The following is an 18779-nucleotide window of genomic DNA, read 5'->3' on the forward strand; positions in this document are numbered from 1 at the left end:
GAAGACCTGTTAAAAATGGGAGTGATTCATCCCGTTCCATTAAGAGAACAAGGGATGGGGTTCTACTCCAATCTGTTTATAGTTCCCAAAAAAGAGGGAACGTTCAGACCAATCTTAGATCTCAAGATCTTAAACAAGTTTCTCAAGGTTCCATCGTTCAAGATGGAAACCATTCGAACTATTCTTCCTTCCATCCAGGAAGGTCAATTCATGACCACGGTGGATTTAAAGGATGCGTATCTACATATTCCTATCCACAAGGAACATCATCGGTTCCTGAGGTTCGCATTCCTGGACAAACATTACCAGTTCGTGGTGCTTCCTTTCGGATTAGCCACTGCTCCAAGGATTTTCACAAAGGTACTAGGGTCCCTTCTAGCTGTGCTAAGACCAAGGGGCATTGCTGTAGTACCTTACTTGGACGACATTCTGATTCAAGCGTCGTCCCTTCCTCAAGCAAAGGCTCACACGGACATTGTCCTGGCCTTTCTCAGATCTCACGGATGGAAAGTGAACGTGGAAAAGAGTTCTCTATCTCCGTCAACAAGGGTTCCCTTCTTGGGAACAATAATAGACTCCTTAGAAATGAGGATTTTTCTGACAGAGGCCAGAAAAACAAAACTTCTAGACTCTTGTCGGAGACTCCATTCCGTTCCTCTTCCTTCCATAGCTCAGTGCATGGAAGTGATCGGGTTGATGGTAGCGGCAATGGACATAGTTCCTTTTGCACGCATTCATCTAAGACCATTACAACTGTGCATGCTCAGTCAGTGGAATGGGGACTATACAGACTTGTCTCCGAAGATACAAGTAAATCAGAGGACCAGAGACTCACTCCGTTGGTGGCTGTCCCTGGACAACCTGTCACGAGGGATGACATTCCGCAGACCAGAGTGGGTCATTGTCACGACCGACGCCAGTCTGATGGGCTGGGGCGCGGTCTGGGGATCCCTGAAAGCTCAGGGTCTTTGGTCTCGGGAAGAATCTCTTCTACCGATAAATATTCTGGAACTGAGAGCGATATTCAATGCTCTCAAGGCTTGGCCTCAGCTAGCGAGGGCCAAGTCCATACGGTTTCAATCAGACAACATGACAACTGTTGCGTACATCAACCATCAGGGGGGAACAAGGAGTTCCCTGGCGATGGAAGAAGTGACCAAAATCATTCTATGGGCGGAGTCTCACTCCTGCCACCTGTCTGCTATCCACATCCCAGGAGTGGAAAATTGGGAAGCGGATTTTCTGAGTCGTCAGACATTGCATCCGGGGGAGTGGGAACTCCATCCGGAAATCTTTGCCCAATTCACTCAGCTGTGGGGCATTCCAGACATGGATCTGATGGCCTCTCGTCAGAACTTCAAAGTTCCTTGCTACGGGTCCAGATCCAGGGATCCCAAGGCGGCTCTAGTGGATGCACTAGTAGCACCTTGGACCTTCAAACTAGCTTATGTGTTCCCGCCGTTTCCTCTCATCCCCAGGCTGGTAGCCAGGATCAATCAGGAGAGGGCGTCGGTGATCTTGATAGCTCCTGCGTGGCCACGCAGGACTTGGTACGCAGATCTGGTGAATATGTCATCGGCTCCTCCTTGGAAGCTACCTTTGAGACGAGACCTTCTTGTTCAGGGTCCGTTCGAACATCCGAATCTGGTTTCACTCCAGCTGACTGCTTGGAGATTGAACGCTTGATCTTATCGAAGCGAGGATTCTCAGATTCTGTTATCGATACTCTTGTTCAGGCCAGAAAGCCTGTAACTAGAAAGATTTACCACAAAATTTGGAAAAAATATATCTGTTGGTGTGAATCTAAAGGATTCCCTTGGGACAAGGTTAAGATTCCTAGGATTCTATCCTTCCTTCAAGAAGGATTGGAAAAAGGATTATCTGCAAGTTCCCTGAAGGGACAGATTTCTGCCTTGTCTGTGTTACTTCACAAAAAGCTGGCCGCTGTGCCAGATGTTCAAGCCTTTGTTCAGGCTCTGGTTAGAATTAAGCCTGTTTACAAACCTTTGACTCCTCCTTGGAGTCTCAATTTAGTTCTTTCAGTTCTTCAGGGGGTTCCGTTTGAACCCTTGCATTCCGTTGATATTAAGTTGTTATCTTGGAAAGTTTTGTTTTTAGTTGCAATTTCTTCTGCTAGAAGAGTTTCAGAATTATCTGCTCTGCAGTGTTCTCCTCCTTATCTGGTGTTCCATGCAGATAAGGTGGTTTTACGTACTAAACCTGGTTTTCTTCCAAAAGTTGTTTCTAACAAAAACATTAACCAGGAGATTATCGTACCTTCTCTGTGTCCGAAACCAGTTTCAAAGAAGGAACGTTTGTTGCACAATTTGGATGTTGTTCGCGCTCTAAAATTCTATTTAGATGCTACAAAGGATTTTAGACAAACATCTTCCTTGTTTGTTGTTTATTCTGGTAAAAGGAGAGGTCAAAAAGCAACTTCTACCTCTCTCTCTTTTTGGATTAAAAGCATCATCAGATTGGCTTACGAGACTGCCGGACGGCAGCCTCCCGAAAGAATCACAGCTAATTCCACTAGGGCTGTGGCTTCCACATGGGCCTTCAAGAACGAGGCTTCTGTTGATCAGATATGTAGGGCAGCGACTTGGTCTTCACTGCACACTTTTACCAAATTTTACAAGTTTGATACTTTTGCTTCTTCTGAGGCTATTTTTGGGAGAAAGGTTTTGCAAGCCGTGGTGCCTTCCATTTAGGTGACCTGATTTGCTCCCTCCCTTCATCCGTGTCCTAAAGCTTTGGTATTGGTTCCCACAAGTAAGGATGACGCCGTGGACCGGACACACCTATGTTGGAGAAAACAGAATTTATGTTTACCTGATAAATTACTTTCTCCAACGGTGTGTCCGGTCCACGGCCCGCCCTGGTTTTTTTAATCAGGTCTGATAATTTATTTTCTTTAACTACAGTCACCACGGTACCATATGGTTTCTCCTATGCAAATATTCCTCCTTAACGTCGGTCGAATGACTGGGGTAGGCGGAGCCTAGGAGGGATCATGTGACCAGCTTTGCTGGGCTCTTTGCCATTTCCTGTTGGGGAAGAGAATATCCCACAAGTAAGGATGACGCCGTGGACCGGACACACCGTTGGAGAAAGTAATTTATCAGGTAAACATAAATTCTGTTTTTTCAAGACTAACTAACATTTTATTTCTGCTTATTTATTCTTCTGTATTTTCAGAGGTTTTTTTCCAGTTCCTCATACTAGGGAATGGAATAGGCTGATAATTTTCTTTTATTCCTTCTTCAAAGGTTTTAAACTATATTCTTTGCCGGCAGTTAAATTCAATTTTGAAGGTTCTACATTTTAATGGGCCTATCTCTACTCTTGCTAATTATGCTATTGTTTCTATAGCAAAATAGTATTTATTTTCCTTTAGATGGTTGTATCTTATTTAAGGAAAATTATTTATTTTCAGGTACTTTTCTTGGACCTGTGATTTATTTGAATGATGTTGCAATTGCTTAATTTTTTCTGTTTACTTTAAAATCAAGTATCAGATTATGATTTATTTTAGCATTGTTAAGGACAAAATCTACTAGACTGGGTGCTGTTGCATTTGTCTTGTTGTTTTGCATTTGTTGATTATGCAAGTATAGTGTGTTGACTGGTCCTTTAACTGGGTTATCATGCTAATATTTTTCATTTGTGTCTTCATTTTATTGAATATTTTTGCAAATGAGGTTTAATCTATGTCTTTAGCTGTTTTAGCTAGAAGAATTTAGTGATTTCTAAAAAATCCATATTTCTTTTTTCTAAGATAATCAATTATTTGGTTTATAATTGGATTCAATTCTTAACTGTTACTCTGGGCTTCAAGATTGAGTTCCAAGAATAAAACTTTAAGCTTATATTTGTTTGGTTTTTCTTATTAAGGAACAAATTCCCAAGTAACATGTTTTTAATTGGAAATCTTTTAGTTCAAATCAGCTCCCTAAAATTGCAATGTATGTGCCGTATTCCAGCTTTGCTGGTAAGGGGCAGGTTAAGATTTTTTAGAAATTTGTTGTTTTGCAAATTTCTTTGATCTTGGATACAGAATAAAGTTCAGAGTAAAACTGTCTGTGAGAAGTCTTTTTTCTCTATGATATTCCAGCTATTCCAGTAAGGCTAACACTTTCATTAAGTGTGTTTCGTTCCTATATATTTTGGGATGATGTTGAAGCGCGGCTGATCACCCGTTGGGGCTCAAGTGCTGCTCAGACCTGGAATCTTCTGGGGTATTTCTTCCAGTTCCATTTTTAGGAACTGGGTTTTGGGGTTTTATTCAAAACTGTTCATTGTTCCAAAGATAGAAAATCTTTTTGTTATATAAATGTATCATCTTTTAGATTGGTATTTATATGGTCTATTCTGCCTTTTGTTGGTCAGTGATGGCATTATTTGTTTTCATTAGATACAATAGATGCATATCTTTATTTTCTGTTTTCATTCAGATTATTTTCTGAGGCTGTGGAATCTCATATGATTCAACTTTGTTCTTTCAGGACATAGTTAGAGGATCTTTTTTTCAAAATCTCTTGATTCCTCACACAAGGGTCACCTTTTTTAGGTTTCCAGATAGTTTGGATCACTGTCTTTGTCTCTAAACAGACAAGTGACAATTTTGGGTTCTGTCTGTCGGTACCTTCAGTCTCTATTTTTTCCTTCAGTTGCTATATATGCATGGAAGTTTTAGGTTTTATGACTGCAGCGTTTGATTTAATTCCCTTGCTCATTTTCATAGAAAGCCTTTCCAGTTTTTTATGCTGGATAATGGTGCAGGGATTCTAAGATTTTATATTCTAAATCTTCAGATCCTAATGTTTAACTATCTTGTTTTGATGGTTAAGATTACCATTATTTAGTTCTACAGGTTTCTTTCAACCTGGGCCATGATCTTTACAGATGTGAGTCTTTTTTTGGTTGGGAGGCTGTTTGAGGATCTCTGTCAGCACAAGGGGTTTGGAAATCTCAGGAGGCGAGATTACCATTTGTTATTTTTAGAACTCTGTGCCTTCTCAGAGTTCTTCAGTTAGTTTCTTTTGAAGAAGAGACGTTTAGTGTTTTTCAGACAATGCCACAACTGTGGTGTATGTCAATCATCAGGGTGGGACTATCAGTCCTTAGGCTGGGACATAAGTATCTCGGATATTTGCTTGGGCTAAATCCAGCTCCTATCTAAATTCTGTGTTTTTTTTCCCCAGGTATAGACATTTGGGAAGCAGATTATCTCTGTTAATCAAGCTTTACTTCCGGGAGAATGGTCTCTCTTACCCAGATATGTTTTTCGTTTTTCAGATGTAAGGGTTTCCAGAATTAGATCTGTTGGCATCTCATCTGAATAAGAACTTCCCAGGGGCCTATTCAGGTCCGGGGATCTTCAGGCGGAAGTAGTGTATGCATTGATGTTTCCTTGGGATTATCATTTTGCCCACATCTTTCCGCCTCTAGTTCTTTTTCCAAAAGTAATTTCCAAAATTCTAATGGAGTGCTTGTTTGTACTGCTGGTGGCTCCAGCATGGCCTCTCAGGTTTTGGTATTCGGATCTCATTCGGATGGCCAGTTGCCAACCTTGGACACTTCCGTTAAGACCAGACCTTCTTTCTTAAGGCCCATTTTTCCATCAGGATCTCAAATCATTAAATTTGAAGGGATGGAGATTGAACGTTTGATTTTTAGTCATAGAGGTTTCTCTGACTTATTGATTAATACTGTGTTTCAGGCTTGTAAATCTGTCTTTAGAAAGATTTATTATCGAGTTTGGAAGACCTACATTTCTTAGTGTTTTTCTCAATTTGGTGCTGAGGGCTTTTTAGGCTCCTCCGTTTGACCCTATGCATTCTCTGAACATAAATTACTTTCTTGGAAATTATTGTTCCTTTTGGCTATCTCTTCTGCTAGAAGAGTTTGAGTTATCTGCTCTTTCTTGTGAAATTCGTTTTCTGATTTTTTATCAGAATAAGGCAGTGTTGCTTCCTGATATTCATCATTTTGTTCAGGTTTTGATTCGTATCAAATCCATCATTAAGCCAATTTCTCTTCCTTGGAGTCTTAATTTGGTTCTAAAGGCTTTTCATGCTCTTCTATTGGAGCAAATGCTTGCTCTGGACATTAATTACTTTCATGGAAAGTATTGTTCTTTTTGGACATCTCTTCAGCTAGAACAGTTTTTGTATTATCTGTTTTTTCTTGTGAATCTCCTTTTTCTGATTTTTTTCATCATGGTAAGGTGGTTTTTGCTGTCCTCATTTCAATTCTTACCTAAAGCTGTAAATTCTAACAACATTAGGGAGGAATTATTGTTTTCCTAAAACTTCTTTGGTCAGATTCTTACATTTTTTGGATATGGTAAGAGCTTTAAATCCTATGTTGAAGCTATTCAGATTTCAGATAGACTTCTAGTCTATTTTGTTATCTTTTCTGGTTTTAGGATGGTCAAAAGGCTTCTGCCATTTATTTGGCATCTTGGTTAAACTTTTGATTCATCATGCTTATTTGGAGTCGGGTGGATTCCCGTCTCGGAGGATTACGGCTCATTCTACTAGGTAAGTTTCTACTTCCTGGGCTTTTTAAGAATGAAGCTTTTGTTGATCAGATTTGCAAAGTAATGACTTGGTCTTCTTTTGCATCTTTTTTCTATATTCTACCATTTTGTTGTTTTCTCTTCTTTAGAAGTAGTTTTGGTAGAATGGTACTTCAGGCAGCTGTTTCAGTTTGATTCTACTGCTTATAATTTCAGTTTTTTTCATTACAAAAATTGAAACTTTTTGATTTGGGTAGTGGATTACTTTTTCAGTGGAATTGGCTGTCTATATTTTATCCCTCCCTCTCTAGTGACTCTTGCGTGGAAGCTCCACATCTTGGGTATCTGCTATCCCATACGTCACTAGCTCATGGACTCTTGCTAATTACATGAAAGAAAACATAATTTATGTAAGAACTTACCTGATAAATTCATTTCTTTCATATTAGCAAGAGTCCATGAGGCCCACCCTTTTTTGTGGTGGTTATGATTTTTTTGTATAAAGCACAATTATTCCAATTCCTTATTTTTTTTATGCTTTCGCTCCTTTCTTATCACCCCACTTCTTGGCTATTCGTTAAACTGAATTGTAGGTGTGGTGAGGGGTGTATTTATAGGCATTTTAAGGTTTGGGAAACTTTGCCCCTCCTGGTAGGAATGTATATCCCATACGTCACTAGCTCATGGACTCTTGCTAATATGAAAGAAATGAATTTATCAGGTAAGTTCTTACATAAATTATGTTTTTTCTTTCCTGATTTTTCTAGTATCACATTTTCTTTGTTCTCTTGGTATCTTTTGTTGAAAAGCAGGGACATAAGCACAGGAGCACGCACGTGTCTGGAGCACTATATGGTAGCAGTTTTGTAAGAATGTTATTAATATGCAAGCACTATTTCCTGCCATGTAGTGCTCTAGACACCGACTTAGCTAGCTCTTCAACAAAGAATAACATGGGAACAAAACACATTTGATGATAAAAGTAAATTGGAAAATGTTTATAAATTTGTATAATCAGCCTGAAACATAAAATAAATTCTTTGGGTTTGATATCTATTTAAATTGTTTTATTTATGCACCTGAAGCTAATCACTAAATTGCAAAATATCTAAATACAAGATACATGTTTTAAAAAGCATTTAAAAGTGTAATTTTGTTAGCTTTACTGTCTATAGACACTCCGCTCTTGAGTGTCATGTAGCTCTTTTAATTTGTATAATTAGCAATAGATATAAAGGAGCTACTACATACATCAACTGCTCATTGGGCAGCATGTAGCAAGGTCAGGGTTCTGAATGCCATGAAATGTACTCCAGTCTCTTTCGGACAGTGAAAAAACTTCAATTTATAAAACATAATTTATGTAAGAATCTACCTGATTAATTCATTTCTTTCATATTGGCAAGAGTCCATGAGCTAGTGACGTATGGGATATACAATCCTACCAGGAGGGGAAAGTTTCCAAAACCTCAAAATGCATATAAATACACCCCTCACCACACCCACAAATCAGTTTAACGAATAGCCAAGTAGTGGGGTGATAGAAAAAGGAGTAGAAAGCATAAAAAAAGGAACTGGAAATATAATTGTGCTATATACAAAAAATCATAACTACCATAAACAGGGTGGGTCTCATGGACTCTTGCCAATATAAAAAAAATGAATTTATCAGGTAAGTTCTTACATAAATTATGTTTTCTTTCATGTAATTGGCAAGAGTCCATGAGCTAGTGACGTATGGGATATTAATACCCAAGATGTGGTACTCCACAGAAGAGTCACTAGAGATGGAGGGATAAAAATAAAAACAGCCATTTTTCGCTGAAAAAATTAAATACACAACCAAAAAATAAGTTTTTGCCAATTGAAAAGAAAAAAACTTAACATAAAACATAAGCAGAGGAATCAAACAAACAACTGCCTGAAGAACTTTTCTACCAAAAACTGCTTCCGAAGAGGCAAATACATCAAAACGGTAGAATTTAGTAAATGTATGCAAAGAAGACCAAGTTGCTGCTTTGCAAATCTGATCAACTGAAGCTTCATTCTTATAGGCCCATGAAGTGGAAGCTGATCTAGTAGAATGAGCTGTCATTCTCTGAGGTGGGGGCCTGACTCAACTCCAAATAAGCCTGATGAATCAAAAGCTTTAACCAAGATGTCAAGGAAATGGCAGAAGCTTTCTGACCTTACCTAGAACCAGAAAATACAACAAATAGACTGGAAGTCTTCCTGAAATCTTTACTAGCTTCAACATAATATTTCAAAGCTCTTACAACATCCAAAGAATGTAAGGATCTCTCCAAAGAATTCTTAGGATTTAGGGCACAAAGAGGGAACAACAATTTCCCTATTAATGTTATTAGAATTCACAACCTTAGCAAGAAATTCAAATGAAGTCCACAAAACTGCCTTATCCTGATGGAAAATCAGAAAAGGAAATTCACAAAAAGGAGCAGATAATTTGGAAAATCTTCTAACAGAAGAGATAGCCAAAAGGAACAACACTTTCCAAGAAAGTAGTTTAATATCCAAATAATGCATAGGCTCAAAGGGAGAAGCCTGTAAAGCCTTCAAAACCAAATTAAGACTCAAGGAGGAGAGATTAATTTGTCTCTATCTGGAAACCTAAAAAGGTGACCCTTGTCTGAGGAATCAAAGAACTTTTTGGTAAATTGATCCTCCAACCATGTCTTTGAAGAAACACTGGTTGATTCGTGTGAGATTCTTCGAGAAAATTATTGGAGCTGTCACTAGGCCAAATGGAAGAGAGACAAATTGGTAATGCATGTCTAGAAAAGAGAATCTCAGAAACCGATAGTGGTCTGGATGAATCGGAATATAAAGATATGCATCCTGTAAGTCTATCATGGACATATAATGACCTTGCTGAACAAAAGGCAGAATAGTCCTTATAGTTACCATTTTGAAAGTTGGCACTCTTGCAAAACGATTCAAAATTTTGAGATCCAGAACTGGCCTAAATGAATTTTCTTTCTTTGGGACAATGATTAGATTTGAATAAAACTCCAGACCCTGTTCCTGAAACGGAACTGGTATGATTACCCCTGAAAGCTCCAGATCTGAAACACACTTCAGAAAAGCCTGAGCCTTCACTGGATTTGCTGGGACGTGTGAGAGAAAAAAATCTTCTCACAGGAGGTCTTACTCTGAATCCTATTTGACACACTTGATAGACAATACTCTGAATCCACTAATTTTGGACAGCATCTGACCAAATGCTTTGGAAAAATTTCAATCTGCCCCCCACTATCTGAGCTGAAATGAGGGCCGCAACTTCATGCAGACTTGGGGGCTGGCTTTGGTTTCTTAAAGGACTTGGATTTCTTCCAACTTGAATAAGGTTTCCAATTAGAACCAGATTCTTTGGGGGAAGGATTGGCTTTCTGTTCCTTATTCTGTCAAAAACGATTAGAAGCTTTAGATTTACCCTTAGGTCTTTTATCCTGAGGCAAAAAAAGTCCCTTCCCCCAGTGTCAGTTTAAATAATTTAATCCAAGTGAGAACCAAATAAATTGTTACCTTGGAAAGAAAGAGATAGTAATCTAGACTTAGATACCATGTCATCATTCCAATATTTAAGCCACAAAGCTCTTCTAGCTAAAATAGCTAAAGACATAGATTTAACATCAATTTTGATGATATAAAAATATAGCATCACAGATAAAATGATTAGCATGTGGAAGCAAGCGAACAATGCTAGACAAATCAGAATCTGTTTCCTGTTGCGCTAAGCTTTCCATCCAAAAAGTTGATGCACCTGCAACATCAGCCATGGATATAGCAGGCAAGAGTAGAAATAGCCCCATCAACTTTGGGGATTTTTTCCCAAAACTCCAATCTAGCTGTTGGCAAAGGATACAACTTCTTCTTAAACCTAGAAGAAGGAATAAAAGAAGTACCAGGCCTATTCCATTCCTTAGAAATCATATCAGAAATAGCATCAGGAACTGGAAAATCCTCTGGAGTAACCACAGGAGGTTTGTAAACAATTTAAAAGTTTTTACTAATTTTAATATCAAGAGGACTATATTCCTCAATATCCAAAGTAACCAACACTTCTTTAATAATTTACGAATATACTCCTCATCAGAGGAGGATAATTCAGTATGTTGTCTGTCATTTAAAATATCATCGATCTAATGAGAAGTTTTAAAAGACCTTTTACGTTTATTAGAAGGCGGAATAGCAGACAAAGCCTTCTGAATCGCATCAGCAATAAAATCTTTAATATTCACAGGGATATCATGTACATCAGATGTTGAAGTAACAACAGGCATTGTACTAGTACTGATGGATACATTCTCTGCATGCAAAAGCTTATCATGACAACTGTTACATACTACAGCTGGAGATATAATCGCCACAAACTTACAACAGATACACTTAGCTTTGGTAGAACTGTTATCAGGCAGCAGGATTCCAACAGTGGTTTCTGAGACAGGATCAGATTGAGACATATTTCAAATGTAAGAGAAAAAAACAACATATAAAGCAAAATGATCAATTTCCTTATATGGCAGTTTCAGGAACGGGAAAAAAATGCAAACAGCATAGCCCTCTGAGCTTAAAAAAGAAGGCAAGAGGCATATAGGAAGAGGGGTTTAAATAATTAAATTATTTGGCGCCAAGTATGACGCACAACGCATAATTACATTTTTTGGAGCTAACAACATCCGGAAATGACGCAACTCGCATCATGGCAGACGCAACCTTGTGCACGGAAATCTGGTGTCAACTAAGACGCCGAAAATTACTACTTTACGTCATCGAACGTACCTTTGCAGCAAAAAAATTCTCGCTCCAAGAATGACGCAATAAATATCCGCATTTTGCGACCTCGCGAGCCTGATTTTGCCCGTGAAAATTAATAAAAAAGCAGTCAATTTGAAGAAAAGACTATACCCCAGGTAAGAAAATAACTTCCTAAATATGTTTTCCCAATTTTGAAACTGATAGTCTGCAAAAGGAAATATACATAAACCTAACTCATGGCAAATATAAGTACAATACATATATTTAGAACTTTATGTTAATACATAAAGTGCCAAACCATAGCTGAGAGTGTCTTAAGTAATGAAAACATACTTACCGAAAGACACCCATCCACATATAGCAGATAGCCAAACCAGTACTGAAACAGTATCAGTAGAACTAATGGAATATGAGAGTATATCGTCGATCTGAAAAGGGAGGTAGGAGATGAATCTCTACGACCGATAACCGAGAACCTTTTGAAAAGATTTCACGTGAGGAAAACCATAGAATCAATAGGTGATACTCTCTTCACATCCCTCTGACAAACACTGTACTATGAGAGGAATCGGGCTTCAATATGCTGAGAAGCGCTTATCACAGATGAAAATCAAGCACAAACTTACTTCACCACCTCCATAGGGAGGCAAAGTTTGTCAACTGAATTGTGGGTGTGGTGAGGGGTGTATTTATAGACATTTTGAGGTTTGGGAAACTTTGTCCCTCCTGGTACGATTGTATATCCCATACATCACTAGCTCATAGACTCTTGCCAATTACATGAAAGAAATGTAATTTTGGGGAAAAACAGACAAAATTATATAATGAATGTTCATAATGATTTATGTTATATTAGGAATTACATTTTTAGTTGAATATCCCTGTAATAAAAGGACAGTAAAGTCAACATTACAGTTTCATGGTTTAGATATAAACAACTTTGCATTTTACTTCCATGATCAAATTTGCTTTGTGTCTTAGAATCCTTTTGTTGAAGAGTAAATTTAAGTAGAGTCATAGGAGCTTAGGAGTGTACAGTGTATTTAACATTTTATGGCCTTTGCAACAATGCTTGTAGCAGTGTTATACATTGTTGCAAACACTGCTGCCATACTGTGCTAAATATATGTGAACTCTCCTGAGATAATGACGCTATCTACATTTACTATTCAACCAAGGATAACAAGAGTACAAAGCAAACTTAATAATAGAATTAAAATAGGTGGCTGTTTAAATTTGAATGCTCTGAGTCATGAAACTTTAGTTTTGACTCTACGGTCCCTTTTATACTATATGAAATAAAAAGTAAACTTATTTAAAAGCCTGGATAATATGGACAAACTATTGTTCCAGGAAAATAACATATATAAATGTAGTTCCTAATACACTTAAACACAAATGTATACTGTATAATGTAAATTGGGCTTTAAAGTGCATTTTATTTTAATGTTTACTTGCCTTTACATTTGTTATTAAGAACATCTTCGATCCTTTTAAACACTTACCTTTAAATTAAATTAAAAAACAAAAATAAAATGTTATTGTTGATTACCACGATCTTGCTCTATTAGCCATTTTGTCAGTCTGGAGAGCAAACCATACTTTTTGCTGAAGGAGATAAAACGGTCACAAAAACAAACCCAGCTCTTCTGGATTCTGCTCACTTTGTTTGGGATCAAGTATAGTTGTTGGGTTTATTTTTGTTATGATGGGTAAAGGGGTACTTAACATATATACAAAGAGAAGCTTTAAATCAGGAACAAACAACCACTTTGTAGTTTGTACCTGGGAGTAGACTTTCTTAGCCCAATTGTGCCCATTACAGAGTGGAACTTTCCTGAAGTTTATCAGTCTGATTCCACCTAAAAAGGATAGTCCAGCTCTGAAATACCTTTCAATCCTCCTGAATGAGGAAAATTGCAACCCCAGATGATTGTTTTGGGTTTTCGTGGGCCTCATCAGTGAGCTGCAGCCTTATCCATCTAGACCAGGGGTGTTCCATGTTGGCGCTCTAGAGGTTTTGGCTTAATAAAGGCCAGTGGTCAAAATGATAAAACGTTCAGTTTTAGTTAAAGTAAAATGAATGTTTCAGCAGCGGTCAATTCTACAACAAGTTTACGGTGAGCTTGTGTGTTTGAGAGTCAAGCATGGCTTAATATGGTGAATTCTGTTTGTGAAGTCTATGGTATGATTTCAATCAGAAAGTATCATCATGTTGCTGAAAATAACATTCTTAATTTTTTGAAATTTTATTGATTTACAGATGCAGCATTTAAAATCTTGCACCCTAAGAGTGTACCACGTTTTTTCAGGCTAAACAGCAACAATGCTCTCCTTGAGTTCCTTCTACAGGTAACCACAGTGTTTTTTTGTTTCCGTTTTGTTTTTTAGAACACAGTAGTTAATTTACACAAATGTTTTACTTGCCTACTAATTTCATGCGCCTAATGGTTTTGTGCAGGGTACTCCTGAAATTAAAGAACACTACATTGACTCCAAAAAAGATGTAGATCGTCACCTCAAGTTTGCTTGTGAACAGTTTATTCAGCAGCAGAGCAAAATATTTGTTGAACCATTAGAAGATTTTATGACAAAGGTACATTTTATTATTCCAGTATCCACAAAATGTGGATAGTTGTTGAATTCTGTCAAGTTTTGAGGTCTTATATCAATCTATAATGCCAGAGTCACGCTGCTTTTATTTGCTACTTTATACTTATCCTGCCTGTGCTTTCCACATCTAGTATGTATGCATGCATGTATGTATATGTGTGTGTATACAGTATCTAACAAAATTGAGTACACCCACTTTTGTTGCCAACAGATTAGACATTAATAGCTGAGTTATTTTGAGGGGACAGCAAATTTACACTGTTATACAGGCTGTGCACTCACTACTTTACATTGTAGCAAAGTGTCATTTCTTCAGTGTTGTCACATGAAAAGATATAATATATTCACAAAAATGTGAGGGTTGTACTCCATTTTGTGAGATACTCTGTGTGTGTGTGTATGTGTGTGTATATACATACATATATATATATATATATATATATATATACTGGTGTGTGTGTGTGTATATGTACGTGTGTATGTATATATATATATATATATATATATATATATATATATATATATATATATATATATATATATATATATATATATATATATATATGTATGTGTGTGTATATATATATATATATATATATATATATATATATATATGTGTGTATATATATATATATATATATATATATATATATATATGTGTGTGTATATATATATATATATATATATATATATATATATGTGTGTGTGTGTATATGTATGTATGTGTGTATGTGTATATATATATATGTATATATATATAGTCTACAAACCCCTGTTAAAATGTCAGGTTTCTGTGATGTAAAATAAATGAGACAAAGATAAATAATTTCAGAACTTTTTCCACCTTTAATGTGACCTATAAACTGTACAACTCAATTGAAAAACAAACTGAAATGTTTTAGGTAGAGGGAAGAAAAAATATAAAAATAAAATATGGTTGCATCAGTGTGCACACCCTTAAACTAATACTTTGTTGAAGCACCTTTTGATTTTATTACAGCACTCAGTCTTTTTGGGTATGAGTCTATCAGCATGGCACATCTTGAATTGGCAAGATTTGCCCACTCTTCTTTGCAAAAACAGTCCAAATCTGTCAGATTGCGAAGGCATCTCCTATGCACAGCCCTCTTCAGATCACCCCACAGATTTTCAATCGGATTCAGGTCTGGGCACTGGCTGGGCCATTCCAAAACTTTAATCTTCTTCTGGTAAAGCCATTCCTTTGTTGATTTGGATGTATGCTTTGGGTCGTTGTCATGCTGAAAGATGAAGTTCCTCTTCATGTTCAGCTTTCTAGCAGAAGCCTGAAGGTTTTGTGCCAATATTGACTGGTATTTGGAACTGTTCATAATTCCATCTAGATTAACTAAGGCCCCAGTTCCAGCTGAAGAAAAACAGCCCCAAAGCATGATGCTGCCACCACCATGCTTCACTGTGGGTATGGTGTTCTTTTGGTGATGTTCAGTGTTTTTTCGCCAAACATATCTTTTGGAATTATGGCCAAAAAGTTCAACTTTGGTTTCATCAGACCATTACACCTTTTCCCACATGCTTTTGGGATACTTCAGATGTGTTTTTGCAAAATGTTGCTTGGCTTGGATGTTTTTCTTCGTAAGAAAAGGCTTTCGTCTTGCCACTCTACCCCATAGCCCAGACATATGAAGAATATGTGAGATTGTCACATGTACCACACAGCCAGTACTTGCCAGATATTCCTGCAGCTCCTTTAATGTTGCTGTAGGCCTCTTGGTAGCCTCCCAGACAAGTTTTCTTCTCGTCTTTTCATCAATTTTGGAGGGACGTCCAGTACTTGGTAATGTCACTGTTGTGCCATATTTTCTCCACTTGATGATGTCTGTCTTCACTGTGTTCCATGGTATATCTAATGCCTTGGAAATTCTTTTGTACCCTTCTCCTGGCTGATACCTTTTAACAATGAGATCCCTCTGATGCTTTGGAAGCTCTCTGTGGACCATGGCTTTTGCTGTGGGATGCGACTAAGAAAATTTCAGGAAAGACCAACTAGAGCAGCTGAACTTTATTTGGGGTTAATCAGAGGCACTTTAAATGATGGCAGGTGTATGTTGACTCCTATTTAACATGATTTTGAATGTGATTGCTTAATTCTGAACACAGCTACATCCCACACTTATGCAACCACATTATTATTTTTTTGTTCCCTCCACTTAAAAGATTTCAGTTTGTTTTTCAATTGAGTTGTACAGTTTATAGGTCACATTAAAGGTGGAAAAAGTTCTGAAATGATTTATCTTTCTCATTTTTTTACATCACAGAAACCTGACATTTTAACAGGGGTGTGTAGACTTTTTATATCCACTGTGTGTGTGTATGTATGTGTGTATATATATATATATATATATATATATATATATATATATATATATATATGTGTGTGTGTATGTATATGTGTGTGTATATATATATATATATATATATATATATATATATATATATATATATAAACAATGGGTTAAATTTAGGGAGAGAGTTTGTATCACTATTGATTCTGGTTTCTCAACAGCCGGGCCGTGGCCCAGTACCGGGCCGTGATAGCCCTGCTGGTGGGCCCCGGCCTGTCATGCCCCCACTGCACACTCTTACCCCACTGCACACCAAGGGCAGACTGATACCAATCAAGGTCCCAGGAACACTGTCTCACACTGACCAAAATGTATTAAATTTTATGCAAATGAACATGGTAGCCTCCCTGCCCTGCCCCCAACAGGCCCCTCAACCTCCAGAGCCAGGACCCCCAACATTAAGGTCCAGAGAAAGGGTACCCAACCTCCAGGGCCAGACCCCACACTCCATGGCCCTCACAGCGATAGACCCCCGCCAGGGCCCCTCTAAACCCACACTTTTTTTGCTTAGTTACTGATAGGGCAACTGAAAACTCCAGCTTCAGGAATGCACCAGGATCCGTGGAGATGCCATTTGTGGGCCCCCCTACTTTCTGGTCCCTCGGCCCAGGTCCTATTTGCCTGGCTGATCAGCCCGCCCCTGCTGCTCACTATATATATATATATATATATATATATATATATATATATATATATCTATCTATCCCTGGACATGTCTAGCTAAAATATACCGGGCCTTGAGGTCACTTTGGTTGAGAACCACTGATTATCATATGTGAGAAAAATGGCTATTTGGCATACTTTTGAACACTTTTAAAACAGCGGTGCAGGCCCTATAATAATAATATAAAAACTATTAGATACAGAGGAGAGAATTATACCGAAGTATATAAAGTTAGGGATTTCAGCACCCTTATAATTGCTCAGTGGCCCACCAGAGGTAGAAGAGAGTTCACCACATATAATTAAGAAGCCGCAATCAAAACAATGCTATAGTACAGAGACATTTATTGACGTCAGATTGTTAATATAGAATAATTAAGTGATGCATCACTACTAACTAAAACCATATATGCAAGTATTTCTTTTACAAGATATGAGTCCACAGATTTCATCCTTACTTATGGGATATCGCCTCCTGGTCAGCAGGAGGAGGCAAAGAGCACCACAGCAGAGCTGTATATATAGCTCCTTCACTCCCTCCCACTCCAGTCATTCTCTTTGCCTGTGTTAGTGATAGGAAGAGGTTAAGTGAGGTGTTAGTTTAGATTCTTCAATCAAGAGTTTATTATTTTTAAAGTGGTGCCACAGTGTACTACTTTGTTCTGGGGTGTAGCCTAGACCAGATCAATCTCTTCCAAATAAAAAGAGAAGCATTTGGTGGCTTTAGAGCAATGGGAACTCGTGGGACATAATTCTCACTGTTCCTCCCATATACTGATGTTGCCCCCGCTTGAAACCCTGAGACATTCTAACTCAGGATTTTCGTTTATTTCCAGGCCCATAGGAGGGAGAGGACCTCTTACGCCTGCAAACTGCCTTACTGCCAGGATGATGAGGTAAGTGCTAACTTTATTCTGGGGTAAGAAGACACAGGATAAGTTTGGGCACTTTATTTTTCCAGAGGGCCTCATGGTAATGGTGGTAAGGTCTCCTAGCATTCTAGGAGTTAATATAGCATAAAATTTGCTAAGAGGTATGAATTGTGACACTCTGTCATCGGTTCTCATGACTTATAGTAACCGTCCGGGAGATTTTTTATGGGCAATACAGTGCTCTGTGAGAGGTTCAGTTTTCACATTCATAAGACGATGTCCTGTCATGTGAACTCGATCTGAGGGCTTCACTGTCGAACAGGTCTACGCTAACTTACTTCAGTGACTGTTCTGTTATTTATCCCGGTGACCCGGGTGATTACTAGAGGTGGATCTTGGTGTGTTGTACTGCGTGCTTCATGATAGTGTGCTCTCAGTGAATTCTGTGTTTAACATAAAAACTCTGCACAGAGTGTGTGGTGAATTAGTTTTGAAAAAAGAATCTGTGCAATTCTCCCGGTGGCTCAATTTACAAAATAAAGATGGCGACCGTGAGATGTTTTTCTGTTTCGCCCATGGGGGTTCTGGGTGTGTAAAACGACTCTGTGCAGTTTGTTTTCTCCCGGTCACTTTGACAAGATAAAGATGGCGACCGGGAGATGTTGTCTGTTACGCCCACGGGGCTTATATGTGTGAGGCAAGACTGTTGATCGTGACGATTCTGCACAGTTTATTATCTCTCCCGGTGGCTCTATTTGAGAAAGATGGCGACCGGGAGATGTTTTAGGACTCGCTTTCTTATGGGTGTATTAAAAAGGTGTGTGCACTTTAGTTCTTACACGTTTGCTAATTTCTCCTGACTCCATTAACATAATTCTGATGGCGGCAAGGAGATGTTTTCTACACGCCCACCGGCCTTGTTTGTAATACAGTTCATGTGTGCGACACTTT

General features: G+C 38.0%; 1 protein-coding gene across 1 annotated transcript in view; it reads left to right on the forward strand.

The window, feature by feature from the left end:
- Positions 1 to 18779, forward strand: part of COG3 (component of oligomeric golgi complex 3) — a 230375-nt gene that overhangs the window by 155901 nt on the left and 55695 nt on the right. Inside the window, exons 18-19 of the mRNA XM_053707999.1 lie at positions 13563 to 13651; positions 13761 to 13895. Of these exons, the coding sequence (XP_053563974.1) occupies positions 13563 to 13651; positions 13761 to 13895 (224 nt within the window). The remainder of the gene's footprint in view (positions 1 to 13562; positions 13652 to 13760; positions 13896 to 18779) is intronic.

The sequence above is a fragment of the Bombina bombina genome, chromosome 3 (assembly GCF_027579735.1).
Source record: "Bombina bombina isolate aBomBom1 chromosome 3, aBomBom1.pri, whole genome shotgun sequence".
NCBI lineage: Eukaryota > Metazoa > Chordata > Amphibia > Anura > Bombinatoridae > Bombina > Bombina bombina.